The 20,489-nt window shown below is 45.8% G+C and overlaps 1 protein-coding gene across 9 annotated transcripts in view; it reads left to right on the top strand.

The window, feature by feature from the left end:
* Positions 1 to 19,579, top strand: part of grin1a (glutamate receptor, ionotropic, N-methyl D-aspartate 1a) — a 77,005-nt gene extending 57,426 nt beyond the window's left edge. For 2 of the 9 annotated variants that reach the window (XM_051932286.1, XM_028808721.2), the window contains 6 exons: positions 1,129 to 1,238; positions 1,713 to 1,858; positions 3,240 to 3,296; positions 11,707 to 11,817; positions 15,984 to 16,019; positions 17,008 to 19,579. In XM_051932286.1, coding sequence (XP_051788246.1) covers positions 1,129 to 1,238; positions 1,713 to 1,858; positions 3,240 to 3,296; positions 11,707 to 11,817; positions 15,984 to 16,019; positions 17,008 to 17,079 — 532 coding nt within the window. In that variant the 3' untranslated portion in view covers positions 17,080 to 19,579. The remainder of the gene's footprint in view (positions 1 to 1,128; positions 1,239 to 1,712; positions 1,859 to 3,239; positions 3,297 to 11,706; positions 11,818 to 15,983; positions 16,020 to 17,007) is intronic. The other 7 variants (XM_051932287.1, XM_028808725.2, XM_028808736.2 and 4 more) reach the window with 4 other exon arrangements.
* The last annotated feature ends 910 nt before the right edge of the window (positions 19,580 to 20,489 follow it).

The raw sequence follows: 20,489 nt of genomic DNA, 5'->3' as shown, positions 1-20,489 counted from the left end.
CCCAGAAATCCCTATAATAAAAGATGAGCTAGGGGAGGAGCCCCAGACAATCCCTATAATAAAAGAGGAGCTAGGGGAGGAGCCCCAGTCAATCTGTATAATAAAGGACGAGGTAGGGGAGGAGCCCCAGACAATCCCTATAATAAAAGAGGAGCTAGGGGAGGAGCCCCAGGCAATCCCTATAATAAAAGAGGAGCTAGGGGAGGAGCCCCAGGCAATCCCTATAATTAAAGAGGAGCTAGGGGAGGAGCCCCAGACAATCCTTAAAATAAAAAAGGAGCTAGGGGAGGAGCCCCAGACAATTCCTACAATTAAAGAGGAGCTAGAGGAGGAACCCCAGACAATCTGTATAATAAAGGACGAGGTAGGGGAGGAGCCCCAGACAATCCCTAAAATTAAAGAGGAGCTTGGGGAGGAGCCCCGTACAATCCCTATAATAAAGGAGGAGCTAGGGGAGGAGCCCCATCCAATCCCTATAATAAAAGATGAGCTACAGGAGGAGCCCCATACAATCCCTATAGTAAAAGAGGAGTTAGGAGAGGAGCCCCGGACAATCGGCTATAATCGAAGAGGAGACAGGAGAGGAGCCCCAGTCAATCTTACATAAAAGAGGAGCAAGGGGAGGAGGCCCAGCCAATCCTATAATAAAGGAGGAGCTAGGGGAGGAGCCCCAGGCAATCCCTATAATAAAAGAGGAGCTAGGGGAGGAGCCCCAGAAATCCCTATAATAAAAGAGGAGCTAGGGGAGGAGCCCCAGGCAATTCCTACAATTAAAGAGGAGCTAGAGGAGGAGCCCCAGGCAATCCTCATAATAAAAGAGGAGCTAGGGGAGGAGCCCTGTACAATCCCTATAATAAAGGAGGAGCTAGGGGAGGAGCCCCAGAAATCCCTATAATAAAAGATGAGCTACAGGAGGAGCCCCATACAATCCCTATAGTAAAAGAGGAGTTAGGGGAGGAGCCCCAGTCAATCCGTATAATTAAGGAGGAGCCTAAGTCAGTTTCATATAAGGGAAGGACTGAAGAGGAAACCCAAACAATCCCTGCCATAAAGGAGGGACTGTGGGGAGAAGCTGGAGGTGTGGTGTTGTCTGTGGACGTTTTGTTGAAATCTGACTTTCCATTTTAGTTCACATGAAAATGGATTCATGGAAGACCTGGATAAGACATGGGTGAGATACCAGGAATGCGACTCGCGCAGCAATGCTCCTGCCACTTTGACCTTCGAGAACATGGCAGGTGAGCAGGCAGCTGTGTCTGTCCTGTGTGGCTTTTGATTTTTTGGGGTCTAGTGATCCTTTGCCCACACTGTTCCCAATAATAATAGTAATTTTATAGAGAGCCTTTTATATGCTCAGTGTCTGCTCTTTTATAAATGCCGTAACTCCTTGAAGTCAAGTCTGGCTGTTTGTGGCCCATCTTTATGCTCTGATGTGTTCCTTTCCACTGCAATTCCTGTCTCTGATACTCCAACAGTGATGCCCACCATGTACAACGCCCTCACTGTGTTTACTAGTAAATGTCCCTCTAATCCCCCTTTCCTACTGAGGGTCAAGTAAGACCTTTTTTCTTCTTCTTCTTCTTCTTTTTCTTCTTCTTCTTCTTCTTCTTCTTCTTCTTCTTCTTCTTCTTCTTCTTCTGCCATGTCCACAGCTCCATTATCTTTCATATTTCATTGATTTCCCTGCTGTTTTTGTTTCTTCCTCCCTGCAGGTGTCTTCATGCTGGTTGCTGGTGGCATCGTTGCTGGAATCTTCCTGATATTCATTGAAATCGCATACAAGCGGCACAAGGATGCCCGGAGGAAACAAATGCAACTTGCGTTTGCTGCGGTCAACGTCTGGAGGAAGAATCTGCAGGTATGACTTGAGAGACAGCGGACAGGTGAATGTGCTGGCACTGGGAGTGACAGAGGAGGGGACAGGAGAGGACAGGCAGAGTCGACAGGTGACAAAGGCAGGAAGAGTGAGGGACAGGGGGTGAACAGAAGGACAAAAGACACAAGTGAACAAATAGACAGAGTGTGAGTGGACCGGTGAGTAAGGCTGGCTCTGTGGGTGGCGGTGGGTGGACAGGAGTGTGCCAATGGGCAATGAGTAATGGAGTGGACACATAGACAGAGTCTGAGTGGACAGACGCAGGCACTTTGAGTGATGGATGTTAGACAGAAAGACAATAACACTGGAGTGGACAAATGGACAGGTGGGTGACAGGAGTGGACAGAGAGGCAGAACTTGAGTGGACATGTGAATAATTGCAGTGAAAATGAGTGGACAGGCAGAAAAAGAGAGATAGGAATGGACAGAGAGGCCGAGCCTGAGTGGACAGCTGACTATGGTGGACACTGAGTTTGAGTAAGGAAGAGTGAAGAGGTGGACACAGTGGGGTAGAAGTACACAGAGAGAGACCAAGTCTGAATAGACAGGTGAATGACGCAGACTCTTTTAGTGGACAGGGCATAGTGGTGGATCACGCCAGAGACCCAGATGGAGAGGCACAGGTGCCCATTTCAGGACCAGTTTGAATGGACTGGACTGGCTGAGGTGGAGAGATAGCAGCAGACTGGAGCAGATGTCTGTGTCAGGAGTGGGCAGAAGGTTGGCATGCAGAGGTGAAGGGCTAGAGATGGACGTGCAGAAACCTGAGCAGATTGGAAGACAGGGCCCAGGACCAATGGACAACACTTAGAAATAAACGTGAAGACCTGAAGGTACACAAGATGCATAGATGAGTGGCAGGGACAATAGGTGGAGATGTGGAAATGAAGGCCTGGAGTGGACAGGACGCTAATAGACAGAGGCTTGAATGGACAGAAAGTTGAGGTCCAAAAATGAGGTGGACAAAATGTCGAAATTAGAGGCGGAGGCTTGAATGGACAGTGAACTAAAGTTCTGAGTGGACTAGGGGCTTAGATGAGTCTGTGGCTCAGATGGACAGTCTAGGTGGACCTACCTGGGATGGGAGGTGGTGGTGAGGCTGGGGTGGGGTGGTGCACTGCAAGTCCAGCCCAGAGAGACTCCTCATTGGAACTGGACTTTGGGGTACCACCACGTTGGGAGTCCTTTCAGTTCAATGTCTTCTTTTGCCTTTTGTGGAAGCCAACCCCTAGAGTTGGGTCAGCGAGGTTTTCGGAGATGTGGAGACGGGGGCTTCTGCTGCTAGCGGTGAGAAACGGCGCCCCCTCTCTGAGCTTCAGAAGCAGTCACACTCCTTCCTGCTGTCTCTTGTGTGTCCCTGCAGGACAGTAAGGAGGTTCCAGGCAGGGAGGTACTGGGCCGAGCCGGGACTCCGAGATTAGTACGTAAAACTCATCCCATCAAAAAACACCCATCCTAGTTCATGGCATGAACCGGGAGTGCAGACGTTTTTGTGAGGGTGGCCCTGTCCCTCACTCAGGTGGACTTCCATGGCACCATCGACGGGGGCAATTTGCTGCTAGCGGGGGACAGTGGAGGAGAACGAGTCCCACCAAGCCTTCTGCACAAACCCTTGGGACTCGTTGGCTGGATTAGGTCTGGAAGTGGCCAAGCCTGCCAGTCCGGGCGAGCTGCCCATCGAGTGCGCCCGGCGCCAGTGGGCCTGCAGAGAGGAGCGCAGACAGCGGGCAGTGAGGGCGCAACAGATCTTAGTGCAGACGAATGCTAACCTACAGGGGGTGCTGTCGGGACGCTGCTGGCGTGACCTCGGGCCAGTCTTCTTGTGCCACGTTGTCATTACTCTAAATGTCACACCTTTGGTACTTTTTTCTGAGCGATTAATTATGTAAAATGTGCCTGATGACTGCTAGGATTGGCTCCAGCTACCCTGTGGGCCTGCCCTGGATAAGTGGGTCAGATTAGTTACATCGGCGCCATTTGTGCCAAAATATCAGATGGCCGCCTTTGAATTTCAGATAACATTTCCCCTGGCGCTACCAGCTTCTGATTCTCGCCTCTCGTCTTTTTTGATTTCCTCCCCTACTGCCATTTGAGTGCCATTTCTCTCCGCTGGTATTCCAAGTGGCGTGACTTGTACCGTTTCCCTTGCCACCAGATTGTCTCTTTTGTCCCCACTGCCAGTGCCAAACTGTCCTGATGAGCGCACCGCCATAGACTGGCATATGCATGCCTTGCAGGGCTCATCTTTGCCTTGTGCCAGGCACTGATGAGGTGGGCTGCAGCCTTCCATTTAACTCCAATGGAAAAGGCAGGAGGAAAGGGAATTTCGCACTTTATTATTAATTCATTTGAACAAATAAAACATCCACGGTATAAATTCCACCCGCCTTTGCTATTATATTATTTGTACAAGAGCATTCCGGTGGCACGGTGGTAATTCAAGTGCCCGGGTGCAACCCCCCCGTGTCATTTGGCTGCTCCAGTTTCATCCCAAAGACACGCAAGTTAGGCGCACAGAGTGTGCTCGCCATGCCATGGACTGGCACTCTCTCTGGGTGCTCTGCCCAGTGCTGCAGGCATTGGCACCAGCTTCTCTCTGCAAATCTCTTCTTGGTAAGCAGGTTTAGAAAATGGATGGCTGGACGATTTCTTCAAATCATTTTTGATTCAATGTTTAGCAGATCATCCAGGCTTTGATTAGTGCCAGCGCCTCACACATTCCTGGTGTCCTGCGTTTACATCCCTGGCTCAGGTACACTGCGTGTGTGAGGTTTGTGTAATCCTTTCTTTTTATTTGTCCACATTCCATCGGCATCTATGTTAAATTTAATAACGTTCTTACAAATATGACTTGTCACACATGTGTGTCCTTCACAGGCTGTGTGGTGCGGTGGTTAAGGCTTATGGACTTCAGACTCTGAGGCTGTGGGTTCAAATCCCACTACTGACGCCACGTGACCACAAGCAAGTCACTTCACCTGCCTGGGCTCCCAATGGGAAAAGGCATGAAGCCAATTAATTGTGTCTCAAATGTCGTTGGGCAAATATGTAAATATAAATTGCTTATTGTAATTGTAAGCTCTGCGGGGGCCGAATAAGAAATCTTGATACTTGCTTCAAAGTAACTTGTTAAGCCCCAGTTGCCTAACAAAATGACATTGAAAGACGCTAAAAACAAAAAAATAAGTTGCACGGTTCATTCCTGCTGGACCTGGATGGGAAATAAAAAAGGGTGTTATAACGGGCTCCACACATCAGCGTCTAACAGATTGTTTAAAACAGGGGTCCTCAATCACGGTTAGGGTTAGAACAAAAGCCTGCAGGTAGTCTGGGTTAGAACAGGGCCGTTCTTAAGTTTTTGGGGGCCCTAGGGATGGAGCGTAGGTAGGGGGCCCCGGAAAGGGGGGGTCCCGGGGGTCCCCCCTCCCCCGGAGCTGAGGATAAAACTGAATTGTGAAGTTGCAAAATGGACCTCAGACGAGAGATGTATGTCCCACTACCTCTTTTCCTTTTTCGATGGAAAAGATAGCCTACATGTATACGGTAAATACCGAAAATTAGTATTAGAAAATCAGGTGCGCGTCATACACGAGGACATTTTTTTCTGTAATGTTTACTTCTTCTGCTTGGGCTCTCGCTCTCTCTCTCTCCTTCTCTCGCTCTCTATCCGCTCTATCTCTCTCGCTCTCTCTCTCTCGCTCTCTCTCTCTCGTGCGCTCTCTCTATCTCTCTCTCCCCGCTCTCGCTATCTCTTGCTCTCCATCTCTCTCTCTCTCTCACGTGCGCTCTCTCTCGCTCTATCTCTCTCTCTCTCTCCGCTCTCGCTCTCTCTATCTCTTGCTCTCCCTCTCTCTCTCTCGCTCTATCCGCTCTCTCTCTCTCCCTCTCTCTCTCTCGCTCTCTTGCGCTCTCTCTCTCTCCGCTCTCACTCTCTCTCTCTATCTCTCTGTCGCGTGCGCGCTCTTGCTCGCTCTCTCTCTCTATCTCTCTCTCTCCCTCTCTCTCTCTCCTTCTCTCTCTCTATCCGCTCTCTCTCTCTCTCGCTCTCGCTCTCTCTATCTCTCTCCGCTCTCGCTCTCTCTCTATCTCTCTCCGCTCTCGCTCTCTCTCTATCTCTCTCGCTCTCTCTCTCACGTGCGCTCTCTCTATCTCTCTCTCTCTCTCCGCTCTCGCTCTCTCCCTCTCTCTCTCTCTCTCACGTGCGCTCTCTCTCGCTCTATCTCTCTCTCTCTCTCCGCTCTCGCTCTCTCTATCTCTTGCTCTCCCTCTCTCTCTCGCTCTATCCGCTCCCTCTCTCTCTCTCGCTCTCTTGCGCTCTCTCTCTCGCTCTCTTGCGCTCTCTCTCTCGCTCTCTTGCGCTCTCTCTATCTCTCCCTCTCTCTCTCTCTCTCTCTCTCTCGCTCTCTTGCGCTCTCTCTATCTCTCTCTCTCTCTCCGCTCTCGCTCTCTCACTCTCTCTCTCGCGCGCTCGCTCTTTGTCCACTTGACAAATTTTTTTTGCGATTTTTTTTGTAAAAATTACGGTGCGCGTTTTACACGAGGGCGCGTGATACACGAATAAATTATAGCAGAGCAGACGGAGGGACGGAGCAAACCACCCACTGTCAAGTCGCTTTGTGGAATGGTTTTGATTTTCCCAGCTTCCGCTACTTATAGCGTGATCGATTTGTTGCGCAGACGCTGGGAGGCAGGCGAGGTGGAGGATCAGTGCCCTCCCACTGCGGCCCCGCCCACCACTCCGTCACCTTGATTCTGCCTGTCGTTGTCACTGTTTCCTCTTTGCTCGCGCGTAACCATATTGATAATTCCGACAGCAGAGAAAATTTGTACTTCTGAAATATATGGACCTGTAAGTTGTAGGCTATTTGGTTAAAAAAAAGCGCCCCTTGGCAGTGGGGGCCCTAGGCGGTCGCCTAGTTTGCCTATGCCTAAGAACGGTCCTGGTTAAAAGAAAAGCCTGCAGCTGTGATTGAGGACCCCTGCTTTAAAACAACGTTTAATCCCGGCCCTCCCTTGTAATCGCGCATTAAGACGCCCGATTCCAACTTCAGCGGCAGTTCTTCAACTGGCCTCACGGTGGCGGTCGTGTGCCTTCGTGAAGACCCCTCAATCCCTGCCGCTCGATTCTCTGCAGTTAAAGAGTCAATTGTGGGCGATTTTTTTTTGCGGCTCGCTTGTTCATCTGTCCTGCTTGACAAAGGGACCACGAAAGAACTACAATATTTTGGGAAGTTTCCAGGGAGGGTGTTCGATCAGTCCTGGGTCCACCTGCTTCAATTAAAGCAGACGAGTCGATGCGCTTGAGTTCCAGCCGGGCTATGTGACTCGAAGCAAGCGCCGCTAGAAGACAAAATTCAGAAGTCGACTCGAATTCCGATGCCCAGTCCTTTTCTCTTTCTAAATTTTATACTCTTCTAGTATTTTGAATACAGGTAACCAGCAAACGAGCCAGCGCTTAATACCAAGGAGGTATAAAAAAACACTGCCCATTTGAGCTTAGACATATAAAAAAGTGTCGTGGACACCGAATTACGTGTCATAACGCTAAAATCAGAATCTGGAACCAGAGTTCAGCGTTTAAAGAAAACTGGGGCGCCGTTTAACCATTGCCGAGCCTGTACTGCGGTGATCCGTAACAGAAGAGGGGCTACACAAAATAAATGAATTGTAAGCAGCTAGGCTAACACGAAGACGTGTCCTGTGAAGTGGCTGCTTACCGACGCTCCGACGCCCCTGCTAGCGGTGCTTCCCCCTGCTGGCGTTCGTCTGCACAGATCTGGTGCTCCGGCGCTCGCGAGCGCGCGCGCGCACGCGCACACACACACACAGACACTCTGCTCCGCTCCTCTGTCGCCTTCTTTGTTCGCCTCTGCGGGCCCACATAGACGGTGATGACCGCTGCCTTGCAGGACCCTTGTGGTGACGCTGTATTTGCGAGTAGGGTGGACGACATCTCATCTCATTCATGCTGCTTCTACCTGAGTCCCAGTGTGCATGTCGGCCGGACCAGTGTTTCTACCCCAGTGCTGCTGCTGCTGGGCTGCATGCGTGGGTGGATTTCACTTATTTCGCTGTGTTGGTGTTAAGGTCGGGGCTGAATCGCTCTTTCCTCATTTTTGTATTGTTTTATTTTTTATTTTTTCCGTTTGTTGCATTTTTATGATTTCATAATCATCTCTTTATGATATCATAAAGCAAAATGCTTTGACTCTTCCTTTGCCTTTCTTTGGATATTATCTCCATGTATTTTTTGCTTTCTGTTCCTTTTAAAGCAGCCTTTGAATTTGAGTAGGAAGGTGACCAAGTATCCAAAGATGATTGTTGTTCTTTCTTTTTCCCCATGCAGCCCTCCATTAAAACAGACAAAGAAAAAGCGCAGAGGTAGCGGGTCCTAGACACTGGAGGGACAGCAGAGTCACCGATGAGCAAAAGGCCAGGCTAGCGGCAGGGTCCCAGGGGGGCTCCTTCCACCCCCCGACTCACTCACTCAACAGAGCCGCGGCTTTTCCATGGTTAGGGAATGAATGCTCCCCCCACACCCCCCCCCCCGAGAAATCCCAACAGCATAATCCCTAGAAGCTGCTGCGGTGCTCTGCTCAGGATGTGCCCGTCATTAGAGAGAAGCAGGGGCACCGAGCTGTAGTTACGTAACAAAAGTAATGACCGCCCGAAAGGGAGACATCCGGGTACTTGGCGAGCGCGGCCCTCAGTCGCCGTGTTTTCAGATCGTTGTATTAATTTGGAAAAACAGGGAGCACCGAGCCCCCAAAATGTCAGTTCTGACAGCTCGTTATGACAGGCAGTCTTTTAATTAAACCGTGAGGAGGATTCTTTTAGATCCATAAGGCGTTATTAAAACGTACAAAACATGGATTCATACGGTTTTGTTAAATCTCTAAAGTTATAAGAAAAAGTAGGTGGGTGACTGCTAGAAATAATCCTGAAGAAAATAAAAAGCCCGCACTCAGTAAAGGTGCGCAGACCGGAAAAATAATAGAAAATAAAACAGCGCCCTCTGTGGAAAGCATTGTGTCAGGGCCACTACTGGGGTGGACGTTTGAAAATTAAAACTTAATAAAGTGAAACGTTATTTCTCATCGTGCCCATCCCGCCCCCTTGCAGGCAGTGGGGGTGTAGTGGTTCAGGTTTTTGGACCTCAGACCCTGAAGCTGTGGGTTCAAATCCTGCTGCTGACACGGTGTGACCCTGAGCACGTCACTTCACAAGTGAAATGGAGCCCATTGGGTTAAAGGCGCCAGTCAAATGATACGTAATAATAACCCATAGCCACACACCCCCGCCCCTCCAACTGTTCTATAATAATAAACACGAGTTTATTGTAGCGCTGTAAGAGACTTCACATACGCCTGATTGAAATTTGATGGATCGGGAAATAAGTTGCATAGAGAAGCACTGTTTAAAATAAAGGAGAGTAACACAAATTAAAGGCGCTATATATTATAACCAATTTTCACTTTATTACTCTATTAGAGAAACACTAATTAAAATACAGAATCAAAAAATGAAAAGGCGCTATATATTATAACCAGACTTCACTTTATTACTCTGTATAGAGAAGCACTGTTTAAAATAAAGGAGAGTAACACAAATTAAAGGCGCTATATATTATAACCAGACTTCACTTTATTACTCTGCATAGAGAAGCACTGTTTAAAATAAAGGAGAGTAACACAAATTAAAGGCGCTATATATTATAACCAATTTTCACTTTATTACTCTATTAGAGAAACACTAATTAAAATACAGAATCAAAAAATGAAATGGCGCTATATATTATAACCAGACTTCACTTTATTACTCTGTATAGAGAAGCACTGTTTAAAATAAAGGACAGTAACACAAATTAAAGGCGCTATATATTATAACCAGGCTTCACTTTATTACTCTGTAGGAGAAGCACTGTTTAAAATAAAGGAGAGTAACACAAATTAAAGGCGCTATATATTATAACCAATTTTCACTTTATTACTCTATTAGAGAAACACTAATTAAAATACAGAATCAAAAAATGAAAAGGCGCTATATATTATAACCAGACTTCACTTTATTACTCTGTATAGAGAAGCACTGTTTAAAATAAAGGACAGTAACACAAATTAAAGGCGCTATATATTATAACCAGGCTTCACTTTATTACTCTGTAGGAGAAGCACTGTTTAAAATAAAGGAGAGTACCGAAAATAAAAGACGCTATATATCGTGAGCAGGCTTCATTTTATTATTCTATTAGAGAAGCAACCGAAAATGAAAGGCGCTGTATATCATTACCGGGCTTCACACGGTTTAAAGTAAAGGAAAGTACCGAAAATAAAAGACGCTATATATTATGACCAATTTTCACTTTATTACTCTATTAGAGAAACACTAATTGAAATACAGAATCAAAAAATGAAAAGGCGCTATATATCATGATCGGGTTTCACACGGTTTAAAATAAAGGACAGTACCGAAAATAAATGACGCTATATATCCTGAACAGGCTTCATTTTATTATTCTATTAGAGAAGCACAATTTAAAATACAGAACCGAAAATAAAAGGCGCTATATATTATGACCAATTTTTACTTTATGACTCTATTAGAGAAACACTAATTAAAATACAAAATCAAAAAATGAAAGGTGCTGTATATCATCACCGGGCTTCACACGGTTTAAAATAAAGGATAAAACCGAAAATAAAAGGCACTATATATTATGACCAGGCTTCACTTTATTACTCTGTAGGAGAAGTACTGTTTAAAATAAAAGAGAGTACATAAAATAAAAGACGCTATATATCATGAGCAGGCTTCATTTCATTATTTTATTAGAGAAGCAACCGAAAATGAAAGGCGCTGTATATCATGACCGGGCTTCGCACGGTTTAAAATAAAGGAAAGTACCGAAAATTAAAGGCACTATATATTATGACCTATTTCCACTTTATTACACTATTAGAGAAACACTAATTAAAATACAGAATAAAAAAATTAAAGGCGCTATATAGTACGACCAATTTTCACTTTATTACACTATTAGAGAAACACTAATTAAAATACAGAATAAAAAAATGAAAGGTGCTATATATCATGACCGGGCTTCACACGGTTTAAAATAAAGGAGAGTACCGAAAATTAAAGGCGCTATATAGTATGACCAATTTTCACTTTATTACACTATTAGAGAAACACTAATTAAAATACAGAATCAAAAAATGAAAGGCGCTATATATCATCACCGGGCTTCACTTTATTACTCAACATGAAAAGCACTGTTTAACATTTAGGACAGTATTGAAAATAAAGGACGCTATATATTAAGACCGGGCTTCACTTTATTATTCTATTAGAGAAGCAGTCTATAGAGGATACTACTGGGAAAGAAAGGCACCATATAAAGTAAGCTCTGGCTTTTTGGTTCTTTCTAGTAGTGTTCTCCGTGTAAGACACTATATAAACCGAGACAGCCTGAACGGTTGGCTATTTCTCATCTGTTGAAGGAGGGCAAGGTCACTGGAAAGGGAGACTAGTAGACCGTTTGTCTGTGGGCGACTCCTGAGAGGAGCGCCAGCTGGCCTTGGTGTAGAACTTGGCCAGGCTGTCCGCAGCAGGGCACGGGCAGAAGAGAAGGAGGACAGATGGCAGCCCTAGGCAGCAGGCCGACGTCTGCATGCACTTGTTGGAAGGTGGCAGGGTCCCCCCATCCCTCCCCCGGCAGGCACACGGATTTGGGGGAGAAGTGTTGCTTTGCCATCGGCTGGGCAGAGTTGAAGCCAGAAGGCTCTTCATTTTGGACATCAATAATTCTTCTACATATATATTTATTTTAGGATAGAAAAAGTGGTAGAGCAGAACCCGACCCCAAAAAGAAAGCCTCTTTTAGGTCCATCACTTCCACCTTGGCCTCCAGCTTCAAGAGACGTAGGTCCTCCAAAGACACGGTAAGGAGCCGCAGCAATTCCGCCCTCACTCTTCCTCTTCCTCTTTTCTATCTATGCTGTGCCATCACCCACGCCCCATTCCAGCGTGCAGTTCCAGTCATGGCCACATGTCTGTCGATCCACCATTGACAAACCATCCTGCCGGCAGCAGTCGCTGAAGGACAGAAGAGTTATGGGCGGGGCGGGCGGGGGCGGGTCTTGGCGAGGGGAGGGGCCTACGCGTCCACGACTTGAGCGTGTCCCATGTCCACCGCTGCTCTGATTTCAACGTGTGTTCGTGCCTTTTTAACTGTTTTCTTCTTATTATTTTTGTCTCTCGACCGCCTTGTCTAGTTTGAAACTGCATTTTTTAATGTCACCTCACCTCATGCACCACATGCAATATAATTGTGACTTAAGATTTTTTTTTTCTGTCATTTCCATCTGATTCTTCTTGTCTGTGTTACCGACCTAATCTGCAACGTGTAAAGAGCGCCTCCTGGCTTCTCTGCAGTGCTACCGCACCCTAGTCACCCCACTAATGATGCTGTTTCTTTCACGCTGTCTGCTTTCAGGTCACCATTTTCCATTGCAGGGAGACCCCACTGGTGAGCCCTGCTTCTCCGTCTATGGGGGTCCGGCCTCTTCTCTCTCTTTTTTTTTATTTCCTTTTATTCTTCACCTGAGTTTGCCGATTCCCTTCATCAAATTCCAGCCTTCCTTGACGTGTTTCGTTGGTTGGTTTTCAGGTTTTTGAAGACCCCCAGGAGGGCCATCCTTGGTAGTGCATCCCAGATTTGTGCTCACTGGCCATTCTGTCCAGTCCGTCCAACTGCCCTGTGGGTCCAGCCTAGTCTTAGGGTCTCCCAGTCCAATGGGCCGTTAAAGGGAACTGTGCCGTTGAGCAACCCACAAAGCCCCCAGTAGAGGGCAGCAAGCATTGATGAGAAGAAACCAACAGGTGGTACGCTGCTAATCAAAGGGGGTCAGTCAGCCCCCTCTGGGGGTGGTGGACAGAGCATCACATCTCATGTCAGTACAGCTGTCCCAGTTTAATGTCCAAATGGGTGGGTGCGGGGGGCGCTATATGCTAAGGACGGCACAGTCAGACAGGGCTTATCATAGACAGTGCAAAAAGTTAAGTAGGATGTCATGTAATGCCCCATAAATCCTGAGGGTGGCGCTGCACACCCAGTTATCTGCGTTTTCAGAAAGGATTCCTGACGGCGTGACATTTGTGATGGCTCTGGTGATCTGGCGGTTGTGTAATATCTGGTAAGTAATGGAGGTGGCACTACACACACCGGCCTGTCTACATTTTAGTGGCAAGTCCTTAAGCTGCTGTACATGCATGTGGTCTGGGGGTCTTGTACGACTTGATGAGCCCCCTGAGGCGCAGCCCCATACACAATCAGAATGGCCAGCCTGCATTCACAACTCGGCCATTACATCTGAAAGAAAAGGAGCAGGAGGTGGTGGTCTTTGTTGGGTCCGATCTCATTCACATGGTGGAGAAGGGGATGGGGGGTACTAGAGGTGACCAGAGAGCAGCTAGGACTGTGAGGCGAGGGTATCAGTTCACAGGGTCTGCTTTCAGGCATAACGACTCGATGACAGAGAAACTGAGGGGAGCGGCAGGTCACTGCGCCTGTAGATTAGCACTTAGGCTTCCATTCCAGGTCACCTCCAAGGCGCTGGACCGAGGATCCACAGGGCAGCAGGTAACTCTTCTTAATCACATCCTCCTTCCTTCTCCTAGGTGCCAGTGCAGGGCTCAGGGCTGGTGGCGGGGGGGGGGGGGGGGGGGGGGGGGGGGGGCGGTAAACTTATCAATTTGGGGGGGGAGCCATTTAGGGCATTTATTGATTGTGTGCAGCTTCTGTATAATTAGTGGACGAGTGTGTATTGAAGTCCAAGCTACACCGAGATGGGGGTGGGGGGGGGTGGGGGGGGGGGGGGGTTAATATTCTTTTCCAGATAAACTCTTTTTTTATCATTTTATTTTATTACAATTATTTCATTTTTTTTAGGAAAGTGTGATTTTTACAGGAATTAACTTAAGATAAGCAAACATGGCTGAGAAACTGGCCAGGCGACAGAACCGTCACAAAAATGTCTCCATCTCCCGCTGTGTTGTTGGCATATCAGTGTTTATAAATGGGTTTCAATGGATCTGAGAGCTCAGTGTGTCCGTGCTGCACCCCACGAAGCCTCTGCCTCTGTGTGTAAACCTGACTGTAGGAGTGGCACCTCCCGCCATCAACGGCCAGGGCAGCCGTGGGCAAAACTGGCAAAAGGCATGGCACAGCTGCCCAGCCAAAGGGGCACAGACAATGTGAAGCCTGTCCATTTAAACCCTGCACAAACATGACATGCCCATCTCTTTCTCTTTCTTTGTATTATATTGCGCCTTTCACATCTATCTATCTATCTATCTATCTATCTATCTATCTATCTATCTATCTATCTATCTATCTATCTATCTATCTATCTATCTATCTATCTATCTATCTATCTATTGTATAGTGCCTTTCACAAATGGCTGATAAATTTTAAAAAGTGCCATTAACCTTTATCTACCTATTATATAGCATCTTTCATGTATATCTGTCAATCTATGTTATATAGTGCCTTTCATATCTATCTATCTGTTATAAAGTATCTATCTATCTATCTATCTATCTATCTATCTATCTATCTATCTATCTATCTATCTATCTATTGCCTGTCACATATTGCTGCTAATCTATGCTAAAAGGTCCCTTTCACATCATTTATCTGTTATATAGTGCCTTTCATATCTGTCTATCTATGTTATATGATATTGCCTTTTACATATCTATCTATCTATCTATCTATCTATCTATCTATCTATCTATCTATCTATCTATCTATCTATCTATCTATCTATCTATCTATCTATTGTATAGTGCCTTTCACAAATGGCTAATAATTTTTAAATAGTGCAATTCACATCTGTCTACCTTTCATAAAGCACCTTTCATTTATATTTGTCAATCTATGTTATATAGCGCCTTTCATATCTATCTATCTATCTATCTATCTATCTATCTATCTATCTATCTATCTATCTATCTATCTATCTATCTATCTATCTATTATATAGTGCCTTTCACAAATGGCTGATAAATTTTAAAAAGTGCCATTAACCTTTATCTACCTATTATATAGCATCTTTCATGTATATCTGTCAATCTATGTTATATAGTGCCTTTCATATCTATCTATCTGTTATAAAGTATCTATCTATCTATCTATCTATCTATCTATCTATCTATCTATCTATCTATCTATCTATCTATCTATTGCCTGTCACATATTGCTGCTAATCTATGCTAAAAGGTCCCTTTCACATCATTTATCTGTTATATAGTGCCTTTCATATCTGTCTATCTATGTTATATGATATTGCCTTTTACATATCTATCTATCTATCTATCTATCTATCTATCTATCTATCTATCTATCTATCTATCTATCTATTGTATAGTGCCTTTCACAAATGGCTAATAATTTTTAAATAGTGCAATTCACATCTGTCTACCTTTCATAAAGCACCTTTCATTTATATTTGTCAATCTATGTTATATAGCGCCTTTCATATCTATCTATCTATCTATCTATCTATCTATCTATCTATCTATCTATCTATCTATCTATCTATCTATCTATTATATAGTGCCTTTCACAAATGGCTGATAAATTTTAAAAAGTGCCATTAACCTTTATCTACCTATTATATCGCATCTTTCAGGTATATCTGTCAATCTATGTTATATAGTGCCTTTCATATCTATCTATCTATCTATCTATCTATCTATCTATCTATCTATCTATCTATCTATCTATCTATCTATCTGTCATATAGTGCTTTTCACATCTATCTATCAATTATACAGTACGTTTTATATATGTTTTTCTATGTTATATAGCGCCTTTCACATTTATCTCTCTATTATGTGGTACCATTCATATATGTCTGTCTATCTATGTTAGCATCTATCTATCTATCTATCTATCTATCTATCTATCTATCTATCTATCTATCTATCTATCTATCTATCTATCTATCTATCTGTTATATAGTGCCTTTCCTGTCTATTTTCATCTCTCTCTCTCTCTCTTTCTTGTACTGACCACTGACTCTGCTCCTCTGCCCACTGCAGATCGAGTCCCACACAGGAAACTTACTTTCTTCTCTGGTCAGTTGATCCCCAGAATCCCTCACTGCCCCTCCCCTTTTTCCCCCTCCCCTTCACCTCTCGACCCCCCGAAAGCCCCTCCCATCTCCCGCCCCCGTGTTCTGCATGCCCCTTTCCATTCAGTTGCTCGGCAGGCACTCAGCAATCAGGTTTGAATGACTTTGCTGGCCCTGGCTACCTGCTCGCTCACTTGCTCGCACACGGCGGTGCCATGACGGTGGCACACGCTGTTCCGCCGGGTTGGCATGAGGAGCAGTGAGCCCCGGCGGTGGAGACGTGCCCGGCTCCGGGTGCGCTCCCGTGCATGTGAGGTCAGTCGAACGCGACTCTCCAAGTGTTTTTGACCCTCCAGTCAGATTTCTTCCTTTCCCCACTGGCCGCCTTCTCGAGTGAAAGGAAGCCATCTGACTCGAGCGCCTCGCTGCATGTTTGCCAAAGCTGAACTTGCTGGGTTCCTCCATGACGGTGTGGCCCCCTCGGTCAGGTGGGACCCTGGGGGCGTGCCGCAGCGTTGTCACGTAGAAGTAGCTGGCGCTGTGACCATTCTGTCTGTTTCTTGTGCGCAGAACGTCAGTCAGAAGGATTGTGTGTGTCCACGTCCTTCCTCCTCACTGTTCTGACATTGCAAGAACGCCGCACTCTGCCTTAACGAGCTCGAGTCCGTCTTCAAGCAGGTGCTGCCCGGCCGCGTTCGGGTCGAGAGCGGCGGCGCGGATGACAGCCTGCAGCCAGCGAGCGAGCGAGCGAGTGACAAGGACACGGCTCTCTTCATTCAGACGTTTGCAGGCTGTCACACCGCGGGGGTCCTGGACCTGCTCTTGAAGTACTGACCGCCGGGAAGCCATGTCCGTCATCACCGTCCAGCTCCGCAGCGTGATGGAAGTGTGCCACCTGCCCCAGCTGACTTTTTTTTCTTTCTTTTTCTTTCTTTCTTTCTTTCTTTCTTTCTTTCTTTCTTTCTTTCTTTCTTTCTTTCTTTCTTTCTTAGCAGCAGTACCACCCTACCGACATCACAGGACAGCTGAACCTCTCGGACCCGTCAGTCAGTACCGTGGTATGACCGACCGTCCCCCTCACCGCTGGACACTGGACACCTCTTCGCACAGCCCACCCAAACACGCTTATCTCACAGTCCCAGCAGAAGCCCACCATCTCCCACCATGTCGGACTTTAAGCCTGCAGCCAAGGGGGCTCACCTTCAGCTTGGCCGTCTGATAACTGTCACTGTCTACCATCGCCAATGATAATGCAGCGGCCTGTGACTCTAAGGGGGCACACCATCTTCTGGGATTTTCATTTGTGAAGCAGAAAGAAAAGAGTTTAAAATTGGAAGTGGAGTGGCCAGTATGGACGAGACGTTGGGGGTCCGATGGTAGAGAAGGATCATGGGGTCTGCATCTAGGGTGGACCTGTCTTAGAGTTTCAGGCTGCCACCACAGGACAGGTGGGCATCTGGCAAGACAAGCTGCAGGCTGCGCCGCCACTTCGCCCCCCTCATCCGGCCCACTTGCTACACTCACATTTTGTGGCGGATTTTGTCATGAGGAGGACGTCAGCAGGAGCTTTCAGTGGTGACTGTGTGGCTCTGATTTGGGACACAAACGCTTGGTACTTTGAGCCCCCCACACTGCCTTTCCAGGAGGAGGGGATTTGTTTTTTTTTTTATAAGAAGAATAAATGTAACGCCTTGACTTTGGTCTCGGGGGGGTGCCACAGTCACCCCGGCGAAACACTCACTGGCCCTGAATGTGAGGGCGCAGGCTTCACAGCAGGCACGGTTTGGGATGCTTGGTAAGCTCTGGACTCCTTCAGGTGACATGAGGACACAACACAGTAGACCCGAGAGAAGAGAAGGGGACAAGGGACATCATGGAAACAGGAGGGGGGATCAGCACTGACAAGGCACGACGGCATAAGGAGATGAAGAACAGAGAGTGAGAAAAAAAAAAGATTCAAAAATGACAGATGTAACATAAAATGAGAAATTGGAATGAAAAAAAAATCATGAACCTCCAACAAAGGATCTGAAAATGAAAGACAGAAAAAAATTAAAAGTGAGAGAAAAGTGGAAAATGAGAAACCATTAAAAAAAAAGGAGAACATACTGAGTGGACCATGAAAAGTAAATCCAAAGATTAGGACAGAGAAACACAAAATGAGAAACACAGAAAAAAATAAAAAGAGGGGAATTTTTAAAAATAAAGAAAACATTGAGGGAGTGGACTGACAAACAAAACCATGAAGTGGGACCAGACAATCAAAATGAGAAACACCAAAGACTGGAGGACTGCGGAAACTAGAAACAGAGAGTGAAACACAGAAAAGCTGAATTTATAAAATGAGAAACCATTTGGAATGTGAAAAACGAGAACCTGGAATGAGAAAGAGCAGCGAGAAAAAAAAGAAAAGAAGAACACATTTAAGAACAGAAAATGGTAAACTGAGAAACACAATTTAGAGATCTAGAAAAACGGCACAAAATGAGAAACCACCCCACAGAAAATACAAGGACATGAAAAAGAGGCAGACAGTCCAAAAGTGAGAGACACGGAAAAGAGGAGAACTGAGTAAAAAAAAGACACAGGGAATGTGGACGGGAACAGAGAAACACAAATCAGCAACAGTGTGGAGAGAGAAAAAACTTAGAAAAATGAGAAAAGGGAATGAGAAATGAGAAATTGTCAGATATACAATATAGAAAAATGAGAAACTGGGCCAGCGAAATGAAAAGAACAGCAGAGAGAGAGAAACAGAGAGAGAGAGAGAAATAGAGAGAGAGATAAATAGAGAGAGAGAGGGTCACAAAATGAGAAAAGGGAATGAGAAACGAGAAATCGTCAGATATACAACATAGACAAATGAGAAACTGGGCCAGCGAAATGAAAAGAACAGCAGAGAGAGAGAGAAATAGAGAGAGAGAGAAATAGAGAAAGAGAGAGAGAGAGAGAAATATAGATATAAATAGAGAGAAAGAGAGAGAGAGGGTCACAAAATGAGAAACGAAGTGAGGAGAGCTGAGACGATGAGAAACACAGAGAATGTGAAGAACAAATAATAAGGAGGTGAAATGAATGAAACTGAAGATTGAGAAATGGAAAAGAAGAAGGAGAAAAACAACTAAAAACATAGAACAGAAAAACAGAGGGGACAAAAAAAGAGAAATGACAAATGAGGAGGGTTAAAACAAAACAAACATCAAAGAGAGAATGTAGAAGTCTGTAAAAAGAACAGAAAATGGAGAGAATAGGAAAGCAGAAACAAGCGATGAATGAGAGTTAAAAACGAGAAAGAGAGAAAGTCAATGAAGTGAGAAATCATGTGGAAAATTGTAAAACTGAGAAAAACGAGGAGGGGATGAGCAAATGGGGACCTGCCCAAAATAGAAATTCAGCCAACGTAAAGACCTAGAAAGTGAGAAATGAAGGAGAATGCTGAGGATTAGAACGAGAGTGTAGAGCGTCCAAAATGTAAAAGTAAAGAAACCGAAGGAATGAGAAACGTGATGTGCAGAACGCCGTCCTCCGTTACGCAGATCACACCGAGGAAAAAAAAAAGAAAAATCAAAGAGAAAAACCACAAATCGGTAAAAGTGAGAAACACCAAGAATTCCCCAAGCTAGACGATGGAGTAAAGGAGACGTCCACACGAGAGCTACGACTAGAAATCAAAAGTAGTTAACGACACCTCGGGTGGAGAACCAGAGGCGTCAGAACATGAAAAAGAGACGTAGGAAGGAAAATCAGAAACCGTGGAGACAGGAAATCTCAGAGTGACAACGACAAAAAGCAAAATGAAGAACAAAACAAACAGAGAAAATGGGAACAAAAAACACAACACCAAGAAAGGAGGAGAGACGTGATCAGGTATCAGAAACAAAGCCAGAGGCGCACAAAAAAAGGCCACCGGGGCCCAAGCTGTAGAGTCCGTGATGGCTGTGGGATGGTGAGAGACTGCAGAAGGTGACCGGTGTGACGTTGGTGACACATTTCTTGCGATCTTCACCACCCACCTCTGTGTATGCCGCAGATTTGCCAGCGAGTCTGCCGCCTGAAGCCCAATCTTCACATCGCCGAAGACCCATCCAGCTGACATTGGCGACTTCCCGTTAACGCTTGCAGTCCCGGCAAATCTCAAATTTTTTCTTCGAGACACGTCCTATTTTTCTTCTTCTCTGTGGTGTCGGTCTGTGCCAGTGGAACACAAAAGGCTTCAAATAAATCTAACTCTCCAGCGACTGCTGCCTCTGTGTCTGATTTCCAGCGATATACGAGTATGCCAGCCAGCACAGACAGACAGACGGACAGAAACTGAATCAGAGAGAGACAGAGTGACTGGACAAAGACGCACATGCAGACAGTCAGACAAGCAGACCCTGAGTGGACCGGCATTTCACTGAAAGAACAGACAGACAGACAGACGGGTGGGCATACAGTCAGACTTACACAGAGAAGGAGATCCTGATTAAGGACT

Source organism: Erpetoichthys calabaricus, chromosome 9 (assembly GCF_900747795.2).
Source record: "Erpetoichthys calabaricus chromosome 9, fErpCal1.3, whole genome shotgun sequence".
In the NCBI taxonomy this organism is placed as follows: Eukaryota; Metazoa; Chordata; class Cladistia; order Polypteriformes; family Polypteridae; genus Erpetoichthys; species Erpetoichthys calabaricus.
This window is presented reverse-complemented; position numbering and strand designations above follow the sequence as displayed.